The sequence below is a fragment of the Watersipora subatra genome, chromosome 4 (genome assembly GCF_963576615.1).
Source record: "Watersipora subatra chromosome 4, tzWatSuba1.1, whole genome shotgun sequence".
Classification (NCBI taxonomy): Eukaryota; Metazoa; Bryozoa; class Gymnolaemata; order Cheilostomatida; family Watersiporidae; genus Watersipora; species Watersipora subatra.
This window is the reverse complement of record NC_088711.1, coordinates 42725508-42750758: the sequence shown is the minus strand read 5'-3', so window position 1 is coordinate 42750758 and position 25251 is coordinate 42725508. Positions and strand designations below refer to the sequence as shown.

Genomic DNA, 25251 nt, shown 5'->3' with positions numbered 1-25251 from the left:
CTTTTTAAAAAATTTAATGTTAGTAGTTTATGTCGTTTTAAATACTGTATTAATTAGTTGTCTTCAGAAATCTATACATTATACTATGCTTAGGAATGCATTATTTTTAATTATTCATTGTTTCCTATGGGGGAAATTGATTTGTTATTCAAACAATTCTGTTGCTGAACAAAAATCTGAAACAAGTTACATTCGAGAACTGAGATTCGACTGTACATACATATATATTTGTGATTTTAAATTTGAACTTTCCAAAGACATTTTAATTTCGATTATCACAACAATCCTCTCTACTCTCTTTTCTCATCACTTTCTTCTTCTTGATAATTACTGGATGATCGCGCATATTTTTTAAACAACTGATACAAAGATGTTTTTTCTATTATTTGTAGTTTTAATTCTAAGGAAAGCATTAACTTCTTTCTTTACTACCACCACTCTTAATAGTCTTGATGTGTGATTTTAACACTATAAAAAGTAAAAATCAGTGTTTATTGTTATTTGAACACCATAAAACAAAACTTCGGGAAAATTGTTTACATGTATACTGATTTACAATCTTCGGAGGTCGAAAACTACTTCATATGTCGAGACAGATATTTACTCATATCATATGTTAATAAACCAACATATTTATATATTAAGGAGTCCATAAGCAAAGGTTTGACTGGATTTTCGTTCACGTGTGCCCAAAAGACAGTACCAAAACCTGCTTTTATTATTGCTTCATTTCTTTTTGTATATAACTAGTAACAAGATTTCTTTTATTTCTAGTCAGATAGCCTGAGATAGCCTGCAGCACGCGCGTAGATTTTCAACGCAAACTGTTACACCAATTTTACAACAACAATCTTTGAACAAGACAATCGTCCTTAATGCATGTCAAGGTGCATTACTGAGTCTCTAACCAGATAGATCATGGCACCTTTAAAATAAAAATGAAATTTCTAAGATTGCAAATTGAGGCCGGTCCTGCTTCACATGCCTTTTCACATTAAGTAGGCTGTAGGTAGGTAACGTGTGGAGCCTTAGCAGTCTGCTCTTATAATTCTTCCCTCAAGTGATAAATATTTAACACCAGGGAACACGACTGTCATTATGGTAAAAATTATTCTGCTGCACTGGAGGGCGTTTGATTAGCACAGGTGATAGAAAGTCGGTCTACTAAGTTAAATGTCACGAATCTGAGTGTTGTACAAGGCAACCTTTTGTGAGCACCTTAATTACCATATATGTTATCTTTTAGCGCAACTGTTCTAAGTATGATTACAAGGTGTTCAGTTATTTAAGTATACAGTTAACAGTCAAACATGGATAACTCACCCACGGATAGCTCGAACACATGGTTAACTCGAACGGTTTCTTTGGTCCGTTCCCACGTAATGATAAATTGCTATAGATAACTCGAACTCAACTCTGTTAATTCGAAGTTTTTTGCCCAACGGCTACCGAAACGGTTGTTATCGCTTTAGAAAATCATTTTATTCCAAGCCATAGAGGTAAACCTCAACTTTTCGTAATTCATAAGCGTCGTTATTACCACCATCGGCAAAATATTTTTGTCAACGACTTTTCTAAAGGTTTGGTGAAATTTGATTTATACCAAACATCTGCTTAGCGATCGCCCTTCGGAAGCAAGGTAACGTGAGGTAATCTTTGCATAAACTTCAAGAAAAATTGGCAAAATTGATCGTGGGTAAAACGCTCAAAAGAAAATGATGTCTTTTCTTTTGAGCCTTTCAACAACGATCAAGTTTTGCCAATGTCAATCTAAAAAACGTCCTGGCAATAACATCACCTCAAACAACGAACCAATCTCAAGTGATAGAAAAATCTCTATACTTTTTGATAAAAAACGTTTTAAACTTTACATTAGAAGCATTTAATTTGAAACAAGCCATTTGTGCTTTTGATTTATATTATAGTTTGTATATGTACATGTATCTACTAATAAATAAGTAAATACATGGACTTGTGACAGTGCTCTGATAACTTGAACGCTCTGATAATTTGAACACTTTCGCTCAGTCCCGTGAAGTTCGAGTTATCCATGTTTGACTGTATATCTATATAGGTATATATTTCTCAGAATTTGTCTGTGTTTTGTCTATCTGTGTATTCGTATCTGTGTATGTCCAGCTATAGCTATTAAACACTGAGGAAGAAAATTCTTTCGCAAGTTTTTTTAACCACGAGTTCTATCACTGAGCTAGGCAAGACATATTGATCAAAGACATTATCATATACAATATAACGTATGCACACACTAAATGACATATTATTTGAAACTATAAATTCTGTTAACTCTATGAAACGCGATGCTTGTTTGTGTGTTCGTGAACTTCTATTTCCAGTTTTTCATAAGGTTCAATTGCTAAATCGCGGTGAAGGTTAATACTTTTCACGCAGACAATTGTATTATCTTGAGTAGGAATAGTCTATACATTCTCTCTCCATTCGGTCTGACAAAGACAGTACGATATCTCATTTTTACAGCTGTACCGGTATCGAGAGGTACCGGTATCGAGAGGTATCAGTATCGAGAGGTACCGGTATCGAGAGGTATCAGTATCGAGAGGTATCAGTATTGTCATATTCAGAGTTTTGATGGCTGGCTTTTGGTGGAACAGTAACCTTTTTTACACACACTTCTATGCAAGAATTGTTATTATTAATTCAACATATTCAAGATTTTTACTTTATTTTCTCAGTTCATATTAATTGTATCATTACTGAATCATCTCTTATTGTAATCGTAGCAAATCAAACTTAATTTAGCTATCACTTGCTAATTATTTCACATTTATATTTAAACCTTTTATAGTGGTTTTATTTTTTTCATTTATTTGACCTGCACGAAACATTTTCCTCATTATATGAAGTTTGAAAGTTACAGTTGTCTGACAAAGTTTGAAAACCTTTACAGTTGTTTTCATGTTCTCTCTGAATTTATTTCAATTACACACAACATTTTTTTCATGATATGTAGTTTGAAAGTTAGAATGGCAAATGTTATTATATGCTAAATACAAATAAACTTTCTTTTCAATGACTTTGTTATTACCCGGGCAATGCCAAATAGTACAGCTAGTACACGTATAATGATCAATTTAATAACTGACATTCAGTTTTACATCATTTTATATAATGCAACTGATTAAAAATTATGTATAATTTACATGCCAAATCTATTAAAATTTGTCACAGGTACTTGGACTGTGGAACAATGAACACTACTTGATTGCTCAGTTGATTGCTGTAAAAAAGAAATCTTAAAGCAAGGAAAGTCAGGAGTTATGATGATGTCACAAATTATGATGATGTCACGAGTTATAATGATGTCACGAGTGATGATGTCACGGGTTATGATGATGTCACGAGTTATGATGTCATGGGTTATGATGATGTCATGGGTTATGATGATGTCATGGGTTATGATGATGATGTCAAGAGGTATGATGATGTCAAGAGGTATGATGATGTCATGACGTGTGATGATGTCATGACGTGTGATGATGTCATGACGTAAGATATCATTTTGCATAATGATGATATGAGGTATGATGAAGAGATAATAAGGTGTGATTTCGTGAGCTATGTTACGAAATATAACAATAATGTGAAGCGTGATAATGCCATGATGTGGTCAACCTTAACCAGTCAAAGGTTTGTACAGTAGAATATTCATCTGCAGGCATGCCAAGAAAAAAAAAACTGTAAAGAATTTGCTTACAAAGTAAAAGTCTTGTTGGCATCCTTGGCAGCGGAACCAATGGGCTGCATAGCGATAATTGCCTTCCGTTCTTCAGACAAGGCTGTTGCTTTGCTTTCCATTATCTCATATATGCTTGGCTGCGGAACACAATAAACACGCTAGGTGCTTTAATATATGCTGCTACTAACGGCCTGCAGTATTTATGTACTAAAATGATTGTACTAAGATGCAACGATATAAAAACAGTTGAACTAACTTTTTCGCTATCAAATTAATTTTTTACTGGGACCTAATTACACATTCAATAAAACTTTATAACAAATTAAAAATTTTGCTTCCCCTGATGCCATAAAAATGTGTTGCAGATTAAGATTAAGCTCAGACACTTTTGCAGCCTTTTCAGCTACTAAGGTGAGTAACAAGCTAAGCAAGTCCCGAGTCAAACGAGTTATCACTATTACTATAGCAGTATTATTACTGCTAAAAATGAAATTATCACTGTCACTGGTACTATTGATCAGCAGATAAGCAGCAAAAGTTTATTGATCTACAATTTGTGGAACCTCTATAGCTGCTATGCATCTGACACAGTTGGCCATTGTGAAGAAAGTATAGCGATGAATAAATTAAATTTTTTGCGTAATGAAACGGAGGTCGGCGTGGGCTGTAAACTTGTTTCCTATTGGCTCAACACAAGCAGATGATTGTTTCCTTTTTCTTTAAGTACAGACACGATAGGCTGATTATTAATTAACTACTCACTAATGACAAACCTTTTGTACAAAGCCCACTACAGCCACACCAAGAAGTTCCTAGCCATACACAAACGCTGTGCTGAGCCGTACTACACGGCTCGTGGTAAGCATCCAATTAAAGTCAAGAGTAGAGGATAACTCAAGTTAAATATTAGGTTTTCCCCTATGGTCTAGAGTACAGGTAAACTTCTACATATGAAATAATTCAAAGATATGAGAATGTGAAATACTGTAACGTGCGAAGGAAGGATATGAATGGACATGATATAACATGTGATACACGAGTATGAGGTACTGTAACAATGAAATAAGTTGGTGTATTATGTCATACAAGTTTATGAGATGCTCCGAAGTACAATAGCATGCAATGAGGTGAAACACTCTCCGCTGTATTCATATGAGATACAGTGCCATGCGCATAAACATGTCATATTACTGTACTTTTCGGACTGTAAACCGCACCCCTATATAAGCCGCATCTGCTAACTTTTCCAAAAGACGATAATAGAACAATACATAGGCAGCACCTTTGTATAGGCCGCAGAACTAAGGACAATGCTTTCCTGTTTAAAACGGAACAGTGCCTAACGGCACAGTTTCGTATTAATCGACGTTTTTAATTTAGTGCCTAACGGAACAGTACCGTTAGGCATTGTTTCGTTTATTTTTACACCGCTAGAGGCGCACTAACCGGAGATTCTGGTTAATGCGCCCTAGCGATGAAAGAAAAAGCCACAGATTTGCCGCACCCTTTTATAAGCCACATGGTTCAAATCATCAGAAAAAAGTAGCGGCTAATAGTCCGAAAAGTACGGTATATGCAGTGCTAAAATAACAACAATAACGTGTGCAATAACACGCTGAGAACAGAGAGAATAGCTCTGTACAGCCAAATATCAGCTTTAGAAAAACTCCAACCTTTTTCTGCTTCTGTTCTTCGTTAACCTTTTTCTTCTGCGCATGTTCGTTCTGTCTCTTCTGGTCCGCCTCATTGACCTAGAGATAAAGACCAAGGCCACATGTTTATCCAGCATGTTTAAATAATCCTATTTCGACAAACCAGTCAAGTTCTTAGACTTGAAGTTCTTGACTGAACATTGTCTACTGTACGTACAGTATTGCCAGAAAGTCTGAACAGCATTCGACATTCGAGTTGTCATCCCATGCAGCAATTAAAGATTCGCACCTAAAACCATAGAGTTATCTCCCCCTAGAGTGATAACTGTGTAGTTATCACTCTAGGGTGAGATAACTCTATGCCTAAAACTAACTTCTATGAACCTATTTCCAACCTTATGCTTCTCGGCCTCAAGCAGTTTCTTCTTTGCTTCGACCTGTCGCAGTTTTTCTACCTCGTTCGCTTTTTGTTTCACTCGTCTTTTCTCTTCCTCTTTTTTGCGTCGTTCTTCCGCCTCGTGCAGTTTCTGCGCCCTATGATGCAGCAGACAAACAGACGGATATATAGTTATGCTAATCTCTACTCTTATAAAATTTCCTCTTATAGGATTATTAGGTGTAAATCTGACGTTCAACCAGCATTATTTTATCCTCCCTCTTCAAATGAAAAGGTTTTATCTTAGCACTTGAACAGACTCTCCCTGAGTATAACCATAATACTTTAGTTTGTATTCAGAACTATAAATCAACATATGTATCTCCTGGCGACAAAGTCACACCTCGTTTGCTATATAGACACCACTGATCCTATAGCAAGCAGCTGCAATTGATGTCATAGATGTTTATCAAAATAATATTAACCGATTTCATTGCACCAATTAAGTTTATTATTTTTCTTATGTTGAAGACAATCTGACAAGGATTATATCCTTATAAAATAGTCCAATAGCCATGGGAGCCAATTGTAAAGCACGTTAAGGTTTCTGTCTAAATAAAAATATCATCAGTATAAAAATACTTGTGATAAAATATTTGATTTACTCCACAGGTGCTAGGTCCCTAACAAAATGAGATTTTATTGAGGGTTACTGGTGATGAATGTAGCTTGTGGGAATAGCCTGGACAATACGGTGTGCTAGGCAAGAGTTTGCTTGGGATGAAGTCAGTTTTTGGTTTAGTAATGAATTAAAACCAACCATTTACTGCCATATACTGCATAGGTAGCAACAGGAAACCAATTCAGTATTCCCCAAGAACACTCATGGCATTTCTAATCTAAGCAATTGGAGAAGAACATGACAGACCTGCCCACAGCAGACCTGCCCACAGCAGACCTGCCCACAACAGACCTGCCCACAACAGACCTGCCCACAACAGACCTGCCCACAACAGACCTGCCCACAGCAGGATACTGCTACCTAACTACATAGGAGTTTTTAAACAGTCAACTCTCATTATTTGGTTGGCTCAAGTTCATAAATTTTAAGATTGTTTTGGTTTGTTTCACCAAACCTGTTACTATGACCACACAAAAATACAAAACATAGCAATACACGTTAGAAGATTTTCGCAAATCACCAAAACGAAAAATGCCATTTACCTTAAATAAATACAAAACTATTTCACTAATTGAAACCAGGGTTGGTTTGATATATATCACTTGATAGCTATCATCGATATATATCGCCGATAGATGTAATTTTGGGTAAAAAAAGATCGATATTTTTGAAAAATAACCATTTTATCATTCCGTTTTCGCCTTACAACTATTGCTAAGTTGCTAACAATCTAAAAATGCTAAATAATACCTAAAATCATCAAATACTTGCATAGGGGCCTATTAGGCTTATCCAACACAGACAAACAAAGACAGCTAGACCAAGGCGGTGACATTGGCTAGACCAATTAATTAGTGTTTGAGTTGAGAAGTTTTTCAGATCTAAATTGTATTCCTTCATCCCAGCACTATCTCCCTAACCTGATTATCTCAAACATTAAACCATAACTGCCACGAACAACTTTTATCATATTTACTTGGTAAATCAGACATGCTGATTCCGATTTTGTAATCAAAATAAAGATTAGGCCACTAACTTTCAGAGTAATGAAGAACTTTTTATAGCGTTTTAATATCGGTCTCGAAAACAACACGATCGGCATAACAAGCTCCGCCCATAAATACTTGACGTAACCTAGCTTTTTAGGAACATAAGTTACGTAGGGATGTTTAGACCGATTTAGAATAATAGAGATGGGTGTTTTAAAATCTATTAATATCTAAATTCAGCCTTAAAAATAATATCAGTCTTTTCTGAAAGGTAGATAAGCTATTTAGCATTGCATATTTAAAAAGCGCAATAACAACGCTAGCTCGTGATAAAACCGCGCTTTTTGAGCTCATTTTTCTCGGCGTCCAGCCCATTTAAACGTCATGTAACAAGCTGCGAGCAATTTTAAATAGTTTATATCCCTTTCATAAAAAACTGAAACTATTTTACAGGCTGGATTTAGATAATAATGGGTTTTAAGACACCCATCTCTATTATTCTAAATCGGACTAAACATTCCCAACTTCCGTTTCTGAAAAAGCTAGGTTTCGTCACATATTTATGGGCGGAGCTTGTAATGCCGATTGTGTTGTTTTTGAAACGGATATTGAAACGCTTTAAAAAAGCCTAAATGACTTTGAAGGTTAGTGGACTAATCTTTATTTTGAGTACAAAATCGGAATCAGCGTGTCTGATTTACCTAAAAAATACGATAAAAGTTGTTCGTGACAGTTATGGTTTAAACTGTTATATATTTTATTGCCTTATTGGAAGACCAGCCTGCTGAAAACCCTTTGAACTTCATAATCAATGATTTTGAATTAAACAATATGACACCCAGAGATAGAATTGTAAACACATTACACTGAGATGACAGAGTAAGTCATCTCATCATTTTCTGTAAAAATCTTTTAATGAATAGCTTCAAAGGATTCTGGCTCAGTATAAAATCTATAAATATGACCATATAACTCTGACTGCTAGTGTTGAGTGTGTGTTTTCATCACGTGGACTGGTTCACAGCAAGTTGAGAAATCGTCTCGGTGTGGTGAAGTCTGGCAAGCTGGTGTTTGTTTACAAATACCCAAACTAGACAAGAGTAGGACATTAGAACATGCATGGACAATCATAGTGTGTATTTACTATTTTCACTATTTTGTTTGCACTTTGCATTCATGTCATGATTTCCAATACAATGTTTGACGAACATTTTCATATTTATAAATATTATTATTATACTAGGCTTACAATAAATCAAGCGTTTGGTATTAAACATTGCTGGCTGATCCCATAAAACCTATAAAATACATCAATCACAATGTAAACACCATACAAGTTCAACCTAGCTTCAATTTTTTTTCAAAAATGTCATTTGTTTAAAAAATATCATAAATATCACATATATCAAAAATATCAATAAATATCCTGATATATATCAATGATATGGTATTTTTAAAAATATCGCTATTTTTGCCGACCCTGATTGAGACGCATAAGAAGCTGCTAGCTGCAGTTGTAAAGAGTTTGTTTTAGTAAAACAAAAATAAGATGTAAAGAACATTTGTTCCACTTGACTATCAGACCACATAACAATCTTATAAGCATGTTTGTAGCATGCTAAGATATTTATGAACAATGATTATGTAGCTAGATGCATTTGTTTTGGACAGATTTGCAAAACACCAAAATTATTGAAAAGCGCACCAACAGAAATAGCACCCACTTAAAAATGCCAAAAAGAATTTCTTGTGAGTCCCACCCAAAATACCCGAGCATTTCCTAACCCAGTGCCTGCACACGTAGTCACTAATATATACCTCAGCAGCGCCAGTGCTTGCATACGCAGTCAGTAATACATACCTCAGCAGCGCTCTCTGTTTTTCCTCCTTCACCTTTTTTTCATGAACCTGGTTAGCAAGCTCTGACTGATGCTGTGACTTTTTAGCTAGTTCTTCCTGCTTACTCTTCTGTTCGGCCAGCTTGGCTTGCCGCAGTTCTTGTGCTCGTTTTAGCTTCTCCGCGAGCTCCCTGTCATTCATTCACATATTCATAATGCTCCCTGTCATTCATATATCCATTCATATATTCATAATGCTCCCTGTCATTCATATATCCATTCACATATTCATGATGCTCCCTGTCATTCACAGACTCAAAATGCTAAGAGAATAATCAAAGGTAAATAGCATGACAAGAACCATGATTTACTGTATACATAGCATTGGCAGTTGGTCAAGTATGCGTCTGGGAAGTCACTGCATCCAACCTTAATATTCTGTGTTTTGGAGTAGAGTTAAACCTCAACATACAACATTAAAGGTGAACTTACAAAATTGTAGTAGATTCTATCAGAAAGTATCAGTATTTTTCTACTATTTGCAATTGTTTTCCATGTTTAAGGTGATCTGGTTGCCAGGATGTTTCAAGATTAAAATCGATAAAGCTTCATCGCGGTTAAATAATTAAGAAAAAAATGTTGCAAAAGATGTCACTAGTTGTTATCATTGTTATCAGTTGACATCAGCTATTACGTTCAACTTGCAGCGTTACGTGTCTCAATTCTGTCGGTCTCTTTGCAACTATAGACATCATAATCACACTTCCAATTGATCTGAGCATTTTAGTCAAATTATGTCTATTTTTATTTTAAAACATCCTGGAAATCGGATCACCTCAAACATCAAAAACAACCGCAAATGATAGAAAAATACCGATACTTTCCTATAAATTTTAAAAATATTAGTGTAAGTTCACCATTAACAGTCTTATTGTGATCCATAATTTTAAAACTATAAAAAGGTTTCATCTCATCTGAGAATTATAGAACCAAAATATGGGGAAGAGAACTACATACATGTGTGCCCATATACAAAACTGCAAAGTTTTGAAAAACTGTATATTGGAAATGCTCAATATGTCTAGACAAATTTTTGCAGATATTTCGCCTTGTAATTAAAAAATGCACATGTCATTGTGAATTATATGTTGAGGTTTGACTGTAATTAACTACAGGAAGATGCTTTTTACTGCTATATTATTGCTTGTACCGCTTATTAATATATTATTAATAATGTAATATAGTAATAATATGTTATTAATATATTATGTTATTACCGCTTTTTTTCCTCAATGTGCTCGTCTCTAATTCGCTTTTTTTCTTCGTGTCGCTGCCTTTCCTGTTCTTCTTTCTCTTTCAGGCGCTGCTCCTTCTTCTGTGTCTCTTCCTAAACCATACACATTATCATATAATGTAATGCGACAGATAAAAGTGCTATTTCGCAGCAAATAAACACTCTATAGCCTAATTAACATACACCTAAAACATCGAATGATTATCAACCTCAGCACACAAAAATAGTGAAATAATCATTTGCAATATAATATTATAAATGATATAATATATATATAATTGCAAGATCAATTACACAAGCATTAACTGTGACCAGCGATGCTGATGATATCAGTTTAGAGCTTTGTGTTAATACATGAAGGCGGCTTAAGGCGTGGTCGGCACCGAGCCAGCTTAGGTTTGGAAGTTGTTTTACTTCGGTTCGGCTAAGCCACATCATCACATGTCACACAGCATCCGAAATCACTTCGCTTCCTAGATACCATACGTATGAAGACAGGACACTGTTTCATTGGTAGTTTTTATTTATTTGAGTTAAATACTTTTATTGTAAACATAAAACTTTGAGGAACAATTATAAATTATAATTACGCAGCAGATTTATTAGAAGATAGTTCAGCTGCTCAAAATAAATCACTCGATACAAAGATTTTGCCAACCCTTCCCATCAACATAATTATATATTTTATTAACATATGAATGTTTTTCTATGCTGAGTACATAACAAACAAAAACAGTCTTTATCATAGTACTGTGGTTTTACATAAATAAATCAGTCAACGATACTTCATCAGGATGAGTATGACACATTACTTCTATTCTACACGAAAGAAAATCACAACCATTCTCTTACATTTATGCAAAACTAAGTGCAACATCTTACATTTATGCAACACAATCACAAGTCTGGGTGAGCCTTGTCATAAATAGCTTTATGTTGTTTATTTAACGAAATAAAAGTATCGTCCCGTTTCTTTTTAAATTTGCTCACACGCACGTAAGGAGAAATGTGATGCGTGCTCGCTAGAATTTTAATCTGCCAATAAAAGCAAGGGTTCGCCACGAAATTTCAAGCAGGACCGAAATGGTTCGTTTCGGCCAGAAATGTCTTTGGCCGAACAGTTTACAACTGACAGCGATGTATTTTTGCGTCGTTTAGTCCGTTTCGGCGCTCGTGTGACCAAACCTTTAGTTGGTTCCCAAAGTGCCTCTAGTTCTGAAGCTCTCCCTGCGTTAGAGAAAAGGCAGTACAAGCACATCTGAAAAGGGTCATCAGAATTCAGAACAGGCGCTGCCATAATGAAAATCAATGATCAACTCAATGGCACCTTAATTACATATGCTGACAAAGGAAACAACATGAATAGGCAGCACTAACATTTCAGAAAGAGGATGCCTGTGAGTTTATAACTGCCACATACGAAATCATCAATTTTTTGAGTGGCTGAGATCAACTCGCAGTGTCTTAAATGTGGCCCCAACTTTATCTACTGGCAGAGATAACAATAATTTAATAGCCTGCTAGGGTTTGAGGAAATTGACCAACTTTAGGGGAGGTTTACACAAACGAGAAAGTTTGTGAAAATTTGAGTAAAATATAGCCAAACATTTGATAAATTGTTATATCACTAGTAAATCCTACATTAGGCTTATACTCTCTAAATAGAAAAAAATATTTGGTACTAAGCAAGAATTGCAAACCATAACATGACAGATTTTATGTGAGAACAGGTGTCATGTGAAAACAAGTTTCATGTGAGAACAGGTGTCATATGAGAACAGGTGTCATGTGAAAACAAGTTTCATGTGAGAACAGGTGTCATATGAGAACAGGTGTCATATGAAAACAAGTTTCATGTGAAAACAAGTTTCATGTGAGAACAAGTGTCATGTGAGAACAGGTGACATATGAGAACAGGTGTCATGTGAAAACAAGCTTCATGTGAGAACAGGTGTCATATGAGAACAGGTGTCATATGAAAACAAGTTTCATGTGAAAACAAGTTTCATGTGAGAACAAGTGTCATGTGAGAACAGGTGACATGTGAGAAAATGCGCCATGTGAGAACAGGTGTCATTTGTGAACAGGTCTCACGCGGGAACAGATGTTGCGCGAGAACAGGTTTTGTGTGGAAATAAAAACCTAACATGAAACACTTGTAAACATACTAATTGGGGTGAACGATTCATGAACACAAACAAACTAGATGGCCAACATCTACTTCATGCATCTCATCAATGTTAGGGAGTAATCCACTGTTCAACAGACATGGTCAGAAACTCTTATCGAAACTAGCACTTACCTCTCTGCTAGGCATCCTTATCGGGGTAGCTCGCTTGATGAAGGAAACGACAGTTCGCCCGAGAGAAGGTGTCTGTTGAGGGGAGGTCTTCTGCGTTCCACCCTTCAGGAAACTTTTAACCACCGACTGAGTACGACTTATATCAGGTGTAGACACAGTGTGCTGCTTACTCATGCTGGTGTTCATGTTGGGGGCTCTGTTCAGCCTTGAAAACACAAGCCATCTGGTCATTATGAAGTTATGACTCACACGCGGTCATGCAAAACATACATGTGACATGTACATGTACAGCTTGGTCATGTAACATGTGAAGAATGTTTGAATAAATCAGCCTGCATGCGGTGCTGTGATATTGATATGATACAATCATACAACTGTCTACTTATAATGGTTAAAAATATGTCAATAATACTTCAAATAATAATACTTCAAATAATAAGAGTTCCACGATAGAATAAAGAGAACTATTTTACAGTATAAAATGTGAAGATACACACATCTGGCCTGTAATTTGTACACATGTATTATGATTGGCTAAGTGCACATCCCTTTTGTGACATCATTAAAGTGTTATGTGCCAGAATAGAAGATCCCTAATAAGTAAAGAACCATTTATTTGATAGCTGTGGTTCTCGCAATTTCCATGGGACTACAGAAATACAACACAAAACATACCTGCTATAAGAGGCTGCTTTCGTCAGCGATTTCACAACGCTGCTGGTGTTATATAGTGACGATTCTGAAGAGGTCCGAGGCCGGCCACTCTTTGAATTAAGCAGTGACTTCTTATTGCTAAAAAACATAATTTATTCATAAAAGTGAGGCTGGTGTGACAAACCACTTGGAAACCAGAAGTCATACTTATGTCTGACAGACACATTTCTATTTATAAATATTCATAAAGTTATGAATGCTTGTTATGTCTATGGATTATACTTATTGAGCTGGAATAAAACCAATAAGGGACATTCCTATACTGGGTACAAATTTAGATATGCTCACACACTGGGTTTGCATTCTTTGAATGGGTTCGGAGCCTTCCACTCCGAATCATAGGAACAGTAAAATCCGGATGGATTTAACACTATTTCGCTTCACTAAGTTTGTGCAAAAGCATTCACAGTGAGAGTACTATTTGACATTATAGAAACGCTTACTGCTGATGGATCCGAATCGATATTGCCTGGCCAAGCACAACAATAAAAAACACAAAAATAAAATTGTGATCAGACATTCTGGCTCAGTGCTACGAGTTGACTACGCATAAGTTGAACAATGGCCGTGACCCGAAATCGAGTCTACTTTAATAAGTATTGTTTGAGGGACGCATCATGAACCTTGGTCAGATCTATATAGTGCAACGCCAAATCGTTGAAATGGTAACATGCAAATTTGTCGGCAGCCCTGAACCCATTTAAAGCATGGAAACACAGAGATGGATTGAGTCGGACGGCAAATGACTCTAAAAGTCGATAAACTGAGACGGATTACCTTTCAGTTCTTTCTCTAGAAATGACCCGAGACCGATCTGCTGATGCGGCTCGACTGACTGTGTCATTACGGTTCTTGATTGGGCCACGAGCGGGAGATTTGGTTCTTGCAGGAGACTGCATTCTTGCAGGAGACATGGTTCTCGTAGGAGACTTAGGTTTCGCGGCAGATGGTTTGGGGTTTTGGGTTGCTGATGAAGTAGAGGGCGGCTGAGCTCTCATCTTTGACCGAGTCATTCGCTGCACAGGCCCGCTAATCGGAGGAATGTTTACCTCTGTCTGTAGCTAACAATATAATTATTTGATTAAGCAAAACCTGCATCAAAAACTTAAATTCTTTCCTCAGACTATAACAAAAAGTGCTAATGATATTTAACTACCCTAGGACACTTATATTTCGCTAGTATTTAGTTTCGTGAGTAGCATACAAAGTAAAATTCCGCTGCAACTTAATTTCGCAGCTCTGATGAGTGCGAAAATATAGTGATGTGAAAATAAATGCAGTGGAACAAACATAATTAGATTCCTCAGATTCAGTTCACCAGTAAGAAAAAATTTTCAATTTGGGACTAGTTTGTAATTGTGAACCGTGGGTAGAATGGTGTGGGTGAGATCGATAATGCAATTTGATCGCTTGCTACCATTTGTTTCTTGGACTATCAATGAACAAAGCTATTCAATTTCGCGTTTTCGCTCGTTCGTTATGATAGTTTAGTTTCGCTCGTTCGCTATGATAGTTTAGTTTCGCTCATGAAATTTTCGCGAGAGGATGACTCTGCGAAAACACGAAAGTTAGATGAGGCGAATATATAAGTGTCCTAGGGTAGATATACTAGAATGTATAGTTTTAAAATGTGACTGCTGATTATAAAAAAACAACTGTTCAATTTTTTCAATTTATGCTAACTTTACGCTGCCTCCCTAGTAATGCTTGGCAACGATACTTTCAAAAGAAGCTAACTAAGCAATTCAATTCGCAAGTTCATGTGCGACTTTAGAACAAAGCATAGAATAAACCAAGCTGTTTTCATATTTTCAGATAAAAAATAAAAAACACAATTTTGGTTCGAAGAATTATTGAAATGCTTAGTTACTGTAAAACAATAGACCATAAAATCTCAATTTGAATGCCATGATGCTGTATTTTTTAACCCATGACACTCAAATAGAGGTTTTACAGTAAATCATGAATCTGGGGACTTATGTTTCAAGGACAACACAAAATGACAAGCAGCAGTCCTGATAAATAACAACGAAATTCTTTAGCGGTAAAAGAATTCAGCTCGATAGCAGTATGCTCAGCGCTAAACATTATTGACTAATAGTATCCTGACAGTGCTGTGCGCCGTGAGAGATTCCCCGGTGTAAAAACTACATGCACAACTATTCCACAATGCGGTAAGGCAGTCGATTGGAGCGGGTGCTAGAGTATCAGTCTACCAAGCAGAATGTTGTGAGTTCAAATCCCATACGATGCAATATTTTTTCCAACGTCTAACCATGGCTTCAGACAGATGTACAGACACGGCTGATTATAGTAAAGCTTACCTACTAATGAAAAGCAGGAGTCTATGAGGTCTGTTAGTGTGTAGGTTTACCAATTGATTAATAAATTGTTCTATGAGAAAATCTATCTGGAATAAAACAAACCGATCTGTTTTGTAATCGTTTAAGCAAACCTTATGGCTAAAGAAGATATGGTTAAACCCTTTAACGATCACGAATTAAAAACGAAACACAGGTTCAATAAATGTGACAACCTGTTTTAAATCCAAACTATATCATATTCTTTACTATTAATATTCTGGACTAGGGTTCAATATGTAATACATTACATCATCAACTCTCTCATGCTATATTTCAAAATTTCCAAGAATTATTATAAACACTAAATAATGTTTGCATTAAAAATGGACTTACATAAAATTTTAGTAATTTTGATCAGAAAGTGATGGTAATTTTCTATTATTCGCCATTGTTTTTTATGTTTAAGGTGATCTGACTGCCAGGATGTTTCAAGATTAAAATCAACAAAACTTGACGGATGGTTAAAACGTTAAAAAGAAAAATACGTACAAAATGATGTCACTAATTGCTATAGTTGTTCAACTATAGTTGCTATAGTTAGTTGATATTAGCTATTACGATCAAGTTGCAGCGTTACAAGTCTCTATTTTGTCAGTTTTCTTCAACTGCGGATGTCATAATCACACTTTTGCTTAAGCTGAGCATTTTGTAAATCAAACCGATTAAGTTTTGTCGATTTTAATCTTGAAACATCCGGGCAATCAGTTCACCGCAAACATCCAAAACTACCGCAAAAACGCCGAAACTTTATGATGCAATCAACTAAAATTTTGTGTAAGTTCATCTTCAAATAGATTAGTGATGTCTGAATTTAAGAATCCGTGTATAAAGAGATGACAACTTCTAACTGCTTATACAGATCTACTGATCTATTTATGATTATTCATTCTGAGTGATTCAATGCTCTTGAGCCCTTTCCAAAGCGGTGGAAATTATTGTTAAACGCAATCAACTACATGCAGCCATTTTAAATAACAAAATTCCTGTGCTAAATCTGTTTGGGAATGTAAAAGAAATGTTATAAAAATTTAATAGTTTTTAAACCCCAAACGCCATAACGTCATAACTCTATAAATGTTCTGGTATTCACGAGAAGACGAGGACTTCAAATGGATAAATAGCATTCAGCATAAATATGAGAATATAACAAAGGGAATTGGTTTAGCTGTTTATTTACTGAAGTTAAATCTCCTAATTCTGTGCTGAGAGCTTTCATGATTCCATTCTAGATGATATAGCAGATGCATCGTATAATACTCTAAGAAATGAAAAATGACCTATAAAAGGGCTGACATCCCTAACCCCTTTGATAAAGTCCCCCTAGGAGAGCCTCTACCCACCTCTACCAGTCCATAGCTTATAAAAACCTCTCTATCCCTCTAGAATATCGCAGCCCCACAAAGCACATACAAGGGACACAATAACTAGCACACACTTTAATATGAATTCTACAAGTAAACTTAAGCCAATCTTATGTTCACCCACTCCTGCTTCTACAACTGTAAACTTAAAACTTTTACCTGCTCTTTTTAACAAACATGATAAAAATGCAAACAAGTGAAACAGCGATGCAACCCTGTGATACTAGAGGCCTAATCATTGACTTAGCTTGACAACATTGATTTACATAAACTTCGTGAGCCAATAAAAGTGATGACATTATTCCATAGAAGGAAGCTGGCAGCAAGAAACTCACCGTGGAAGCAAGGCTAACGGAAGGTTCATGAGCTCCTTTCTCAATTATTGTTGTCTTCTCTGCAGCACTAGGAGACGTCTTCTCCCCTCCCATAACTAAAGAATCTGAAAATAAATAGGAGCAGCAGCTATAGGGAATAAACCGATTTAGCTAGACTGGACTCTAGTAGAAAAACACTCAACTTTTTTGCCCTATCTTGTACACTGTTGATCAATCACAAATGATAAATCTATGACTTTGGTTTCAATAATCGGGTGATGCACATATGGTTTCAACCTTAAGCATCTTTTTTGTTAAAAGTGTGAATTATATGTAATGAGTAGCTTACATATTACCAGAATTAAAAGCTTAACAGATCTGTTAATGCTTTTCAACATATTTGGCACGAGTAAATCAACATAATTTGCATTCATGAAGGGAAGAGAGAACAAATGATAGTTGAAGCATGACAATAAGTTTTTTAAAATGGTCATCATACAAATTTGCTTACTACTGTTTTTGAATACAATGACTTAAATACAATCGCTAAATATAATTGCGAAATACAATTGCTAAATATAATTGCTTAATATAATGACTAAATACAATGACTAAATACAATTGCTAAATAAATTTCTAACTACTATTACTAGTTAAATCCTAGGTGCTCTAGAAGTGTTTAGGCACAATTGCATCACATTTAAGTTCTTCTGATTAGCTGTAGCTAAACAATTGTGAAACAAGTTTATAACAATTCGGGTTGAAAGTATTTGGTATATAAAAACTACAGCCGTTACCCAAAAGGCTAATAGATATCAGTAAGCCTAACTCTAAGCAAAGATCTAAGGCTAACTGCTCACGGCCTCGACGAAAATAGTTAACGCAAAACTGGCTTTAAGACCTTATCAATTTTAGATGAAAATCCCTGAAAGACCAATGAACAGTTTACCATTCCCAAAAGCCTGATTTCAACCAAACTATAGATTTCTTTTAACTTCTAGAAAATAATATGAATGAATAATAAACAATTATTAGAAATTTGCATTTCAAAAAATGAAATTTTTTATTTACTTTCATGACTAAATAGAAAAGCTTTCCTTTCATGAAAAGCTGCCGCAATATTCTTTAAAGCACTAAAAATTAATATAAAAAGGATACATCAAAGCCTCACAATTTCATCAGGTTTGTGGTTTAACAATTTTATATACAATTACAAGTTGAGCTTTAGTACAAATGGTTGGTTGAATTTAAAAGGCTTACTGTGATAAAATCTGACATCCAACAAAGCATATCTGAGACAGTCACAGTCGAAATTTTAAAGTAAATATTTGGATGTTCAGGATAAGTTCACACAATCCTGCACTATAAAAATTACAAGATGAAGTTGGCTGCAAGAAAATAACAAAATGGTTATTAAACTAATTAACATTTTATGTGCAAAAAGGGTGACTTATACACCATGTAATGTTGTTGCAGGGCCTAAGATGATCATAATTTATAAAAAGATGTAGGGTGTGTTTTGATTCCCTGGGTATTAGGGATACGCACGTGCCCTTTGAATTCTAACTACGAATCGCTCACACTTAAGATGCACCGCCATTAGCCACTACAGTCTGTCTGACATGTAGGCACTCCATACAATACTGTACATAATAATATTACATTCTATTGCAGATCATAACCACTAGATATATATTTGCTACTTTGTGACAGTAGTTGGTAAATTAGAACAATTAAAAACCTGTGTTTTCGAAGTATATCCTGTTTTAGGTATTTTTTGAGAGAGTGGGAGGGATTAATTTGTATTTAGTTATTCTATATAAAAAAATTAACTCGAAATACAAGTTAACTGACCCACGAGTTCGCAGTTCCCGGAATGCACCAAGCTTGTATCTCAAGGTAGTTCTGTAAAGTTTTACGGATAGTTTTTGCCTTGACTGAGATACATGATAACCGAGTCTAGTCGAGTCCACTCACAGTAGGTGAGGGCATCATTGAAAACTGTGGACAAAAATCTTTATAAATATTGTGATATTTTAGGTTATAACAGCATTCGTTATTTTCTTATATCGAACGGGTTCCATGTATGTTTCAAGATTTTATAGGAATTATTGAAAGGTTATCTATTGATAGAGTATTTACCATGTCGATCACGTATATCTGAAAATGGTAGTTAGAGGATACCTAAAAACTATGTAGAGGTTACCTCAAAAACTGGCCATTGTGGAGCCCCATTCCACAATGGCCACTTTTTCGATATTTTTTCATGTGTACCACCTTTCTAGGATACATGTACAACAACCTAGCATACATGTAATTCGCCAAAATTTGCAAAATTTTTGGAAAGATCACAATTAGATGTCTGTGAGCAATCAAATGAACAATGTAGACTTTACATAGGTGAGCAACAAACCTACCACAGAATTGGGTTTCCTCTGTGTCAACCATGCGCACATTAAGTTCAGCTCGTTTTTGCTGCTCCAGGTCAGTAGCCACTGAACTATCTGCATTGATTGTCATGTTTTTAACAGACGGTGATGCTGCCAAGACTTCTTCAAACTTTTCTTCTTTTGAGTCCGCAGAGTTTTCTTGACTTTTACCTACGCTACAGTCTTCCTCAAGAGCATCTACTGGTTTTTCCTTGCTTTTCTTTTTAACAGCTTTTGGTTTGTCCAACTCAGGGGAACCGTCAGCAGCGGTCACTTTTTGAGCAGCGGCAGCTAACCTCGTGACCGTAGGAGGTGTGTCTGTCTTCTCTCGAATAATCGTAGCAGGAGTAACAGGCATATATGACTCCCACACGACCGGTGTTTTTTGGGTGTCAGCACTAGTTGGTTGGTCAGGAGTTGAAGCGAGTCTTGGTTCATCTTGCTCCAGTGCTTCTACTACAGAGTCAGAAGAGATCAAGTTTGTTTCAACGGAAGTGGGAGTACCTTTTGACTGCTGAGAAGACTTGCCAGAGGTTGACAGAAGATTTAATGCGTCTCCTTTATGATTGTGATCTTTAAGGGGCGTACAACCTAAACCGAAAAAAGCAAGCGTAGCAGCAGGGACAGAGATTATGAATTCTGATGGGCCTCAACAAATGATACAAGACGTTGCCCATGTGTGTGCATGACCTCCGCATACTTTACACTAAATTATGCGGAGGTAAGTATCTAGTAAAAAAGGTTTCTCATTATAATACTATATTTTTGAAAACTAGTCAACCATTACTAATATTTTATACTGCTTCGGCAAAAAACAATTGAATCTAGAGTTCCACCACAATAGAACAGTCTCCCAATAAACTTATATCAAATTTCAACACTTAGTGGCTTTAAAAGATGTCAAGAGCCACTTGTTCAACCTAAATTAGTCAAGGCCAGACTACTATTTGATGAAATGGTGAATGTTATTTTCATTACTTAGTAATACCAACTTCTGTAGACTGAGTGCCTCGACTAGCTGCAATACTACAGCACATGTGGGCCTCATCATATTTTACTATGTAGAAATTAGGCTTTCCTTTATTTTTTTCATTTAATCAATATTGTAACTATATTTGTTTGTTTATTGTTGTATTTTTATCAATTGGTGAAATGAAACACACACGCAACAATATGTGGGCCAAAGTTGATTTGGTAAACTGTGTTAAAACCATGAGATATCTTGTGAAGTTAATGCTAGGACATTGACATCGCCGTCTATATTAGTCAATATTTATTAACATTTATTATTTTGTTATTGTTTATGTCTGTTAGTCCGGGTAAACGCTAAGCGTTTTCTCAATTTTTAAGTAGGAATTGTTATTTTATGTAAGGCTTTCATTTATTTTTCTTTCACTTAATCCATAATGTAACTATATTTTTGCCTAATATTATAATTTCACTAATTGTTGTAATAAAACACGCAGAAACACGCATTAGGCTGTGTAAAGTTATTTTATGTTAGCATTCGCTTTAAAATATCACACATAGTCCTCAATATTGCTGTATTCAACCAACTACATAACACATCAGTAGTACGCATGTCATGTTATCTCCTAGCAGCCAATGGGATGCAAGCTGCCCTGCATTAGAAGCAATATTATTGTTGTCGTGAGAAGACTACTTACAAGTTGAATACAGCTGTTAATAAGGTTATTGCTATTGAGTAGTGTTGTAATTTTCATAGTCTGAATAAAAGTGTACATACAGCGTATCCTTATATATATTCTACGAGCGATAATATAAATATTTTCGTTTTTTATAAATAATATATGTTATCACTAAGATATGTAATATCTTAGTGATAATATATATTTTCACTGAATTATTACATATCTTAGTGATAATATCTTTGTGATAGTCTGCATGTTAGTAATATCTTAGGATGTTGTTATACTTTTAAACTTTCTATGTATAACTAAATAATATTGCCGACTTACAAAAACAAGAGTTTGAGCTTGCTAATATACATAATTTACGTCAGTTTCAATCAGTACTTTCAATGCAGCAATTCAGTATACAACGAGGAACAACTACTTTATAATTTCCATAGAATTAGCCAACCGTTGCTTTGAGCCTGCATAGTAACTGCAAGTAAACATCAATAAAGTAATCAAAAAAGTAATTAGAAATTCCACTGTCATACAGCCCACGACCAAAGTGATATTGGAAAAAAGAAAGGGTACTGATGGTTGAAAAATGCAATATTAGCAGTCAAATGGCACTGCAGTGCAATAGGATAACTGCAATGGTAGCTGTAATGTACTGGGTGTTATTATATACAACAAATAGCAATAATGAAAGGAAAAGATTATATGTTTATATCACTCCCGCTGCAATAGGAGAAATGCAATATTGGCCAATATTAGAAGTAAAATGCACTGATATTATTAGAATAACCAATATTATTAATATATTAATAATATAAAACCAATGCACAATTTTGTTTACATTTCAAAACGTCATAGCTAGCAATATCAAGAAGTTGTAATATTTATATAGATTTTTAGAAAATCTGTACTACGTAGCCATTGTTCTGTAGTCCTCCAAACTTATAATTAAATATTGTAATAACCTCATAAGGATCGTTATAAAAATAACATCGTCATTTCCTTTACTTACACTGCGTTGGACATCGGTTAGAATACCAACGCACTCAAGAGTGTCTAAAATGTCAGTTACTTTGAAATCAGCAAAAATGAAACTTTCATGAAATGATTTCAGTACTCCTACGTTAATTACAGAAACCTTCGGCAATTCGACAATGCTTATAGACTGGTGAAATGTGCACGTTATTTTTCCGTGAAATGCGCACGACTTAATCGTTCTATTCTCTGTCGCTCGGCGTTTCAATTTCCGGTCTTAACTTTTATTAAACCAAGCTTGTCAAGCGTTTTGTGAAGAATTTCAGCCAAATTAATTTGTCTATTTGTGTATAATCCGTTCAGATGGGTAAGTTTTAAGATAATTTCGACAATTTACAAAGACTTGGTAATATATTTGAATAGGTTTATATGTGTTTTGTATCGTTATTATACTTTAATGACTCTACAAAACGATAGTTAAATTTGTTGATGATATTTTGAAACAAGGGTTGCGACGTTGTTAATGAATAATTTTCGTAAGTTGTGTGCACATGCATTTTTCATAAAAACTCTCAAACTTCGCATCCGCTCGCTTGGTCGCGGGATAAATAAAGTAATCAATAAAGTGATCGCTGAAGTAATCAATAAACTAATCAATAAAGTGATCACTGAAGTAATCAATAAACTAATCAATAAAGTAATCAATAAATTAATCAATAAAGTAATCAATAAACCAATCAATAAAGTAATCAATAAATTAATCAATAAAGTAATCAATAAACTAATCAATAAAGTAATCAATAAATTAATTGATAAAGTAATCAATAAAGTAATCAGACCCTAATCATACTAACCAGACATTTGTTCAAAAGCCTCCACTTTCTCCTTAACACGCTGGAGTTGGCCAAAATGCACGAGCTTACAGCTACCAGGCTGTTGGCCCTCTTCTGAAGATAGACTTGATGCTAAGTCAAGGTTACGGTGAGGCTGACCTTTTTTCCTCAATTTTGGCTTCTTGGCTCGACCAGCTTTGGTTTCGATACAGCTGCTGAAAATGATCACTTCTAGCGTACTGGACGTCCCCAATCGATCTGATGGGAATATAACTAAAGACCACTTCTTCTTAACTAAACCTTTTTATGGCACTCTGCCTTCATAACTACAGATAGCTTTAGTTTTACGTATAAAACTGAGGATTTCAAGCTAGATTTTTATTGGAGTTATCCACTCACTGCTTAGAAATCAATTACCTTTTGAATACGAATTGGTTACCTTTAATGGATGAGAATTCTTTTGAGGTATTAACTTTTTGTAATATTTCAAATCTGCCAAATTATATGCGTTCTAGTTTTGTTATTTTGAGTAAAGTTAAAAGTGCGTACTCATTGCATATGATGATCTCATAGTGTAGCTCTGCAAACTGTTTGCGATTGGCCAAGAGCCGTATGGTGCTCTATGCCGGTTAATTAATTAGCCTATCATGTTTGTACTTGAACGAAAGAAAACAATCACCTGCCTGCATTGAGCCAATAGAAAACATGCTTACAGCTAATTTAGCTTTGTCAAAACTTAACTTTTCACCGTAATTTCTTTTTCGCAAGGGCCGCCCGTGGCAGATGCGTTACAGTTACGGAGGTTTTACAAATTGCAGATCGACTTCTGGTAATTATCTTATTGAGCATTAGTACTAGTATAGTTAGTAATTAATTTTTACAGTAATAACAATGCCATAAGCTATATTAATAGCGGTAACTTTTTGGATTCGGAACATGCTTAAATTATTACTCACCGTAGTTGTAGAATTGGCTGACAAAGTTTCTGAGCTTATAATGCATTTTATGGCATTAGCTGATTTAAATTTTATGTTGATTAAATTGGTATCAGAATATTTTCCTTAGTCCTCGAGGCTCAAATGTTATGACTACTTATATTCGCCATTATCAAATATTAGGTTATATCAAATATTTTACTACGTCCCAGTAAAAAAATTGGCAGCGGAAGAGTTAAGACTGTAAATCTATCAAAACAAACCCATTTGAATCAATAAAAATGTGTGTGACAAACCCTATCGATATAAAATCTTGAAGAACATTTAACACCATCAAATCAAAGAGTTCTTCCAAAAACCAATATTTAATATTTGTAGCGTGTCCAACCGTCACTCCTCCGGACAAGATTCTATGGAAAACACCTTACATGCCGACATAGGCTTTTAATACTTGGAAGCCTAACCTTGTATACACAAGTAAGTCCCCTGATCCTGAACCGTATTAACAACTTCCCATGGACTATATCAGCAATCAGGATAGCACAATTCCTTCTGAACTGAATATCAAACTGAAGCTCCAAGCTTGCAAAACTCAATGAAAAAAACAGAAATTAAATGTACATGTAGCAAATAGTTTTTTTTCACTTTTTCAAAGATGTGATGTTATAGAGATAACTGAAGAAACATAGTGGTTGATGTAAACTGAGTCTGATAGTGTTTATATTTTTATGGATAGAAAAGCAAATAGTTTAGAGTAAAGCTCTTGCTGCAGAGAAGCTTTTCAGTTTGATTGTTAAGTTATCTTGCCTAGTTTTCATCTTCATTACAAG

The 25251-nt window shown here is 35.2% G+C and overlaps 1 protein-coding gene across 2 annotated transcripts in view; it reads right to left on the bottom strand.

Annotated features, from left to right (window-relative positions):
- LOC137392896 (inner centromere protein A-like) overlaps nt 1-25251 on the bottom strand; it is a 47951-nt gene that overhangs the window by 4435 nt on the left and 18265 nt on the right. Inside the window, exons 8-18 of one of the 2 annotated variants that reach the window (XM_068079252.1) lie at nt 23508-23701; nt 20018-20620; nt 17622-17725; nt 14340-14623; nt 13524-13640; nt 12849-13053; nt 10530-10639; nt 9276-9443; nt 5763-5901; nt 5389-5466; nt 3734-3852 (exon numbers count right to left, since the gene is read on the bottom strand). In XM_068079252.1, coding sequence (XP_067935353.1) covers nt 3734-3852; nt 5389-5466; nt 5763-5901; nt 9276-9443; nt 10530-10639; nt 12849-13053; nt 13524-13640; nt 14340-14623; nt 17622-17725; nt 20018-20620; nt 23508-23701 — 2121 coding nt within the window. The remainder of the gene's footprint in view (nt 1-3733; nt 3853-5388; nt 5467-5762; nt 5902-9275; nt 9444-10529; nt 10640-12848; nt 13054-13523; nt 13641-14339; nt 14624-17621; nt 17726-20017; nt 20621-23507; nt 23702-25251) is intronic. The other variant, XM_068079253.1, reaches the window with a different exon arrangement.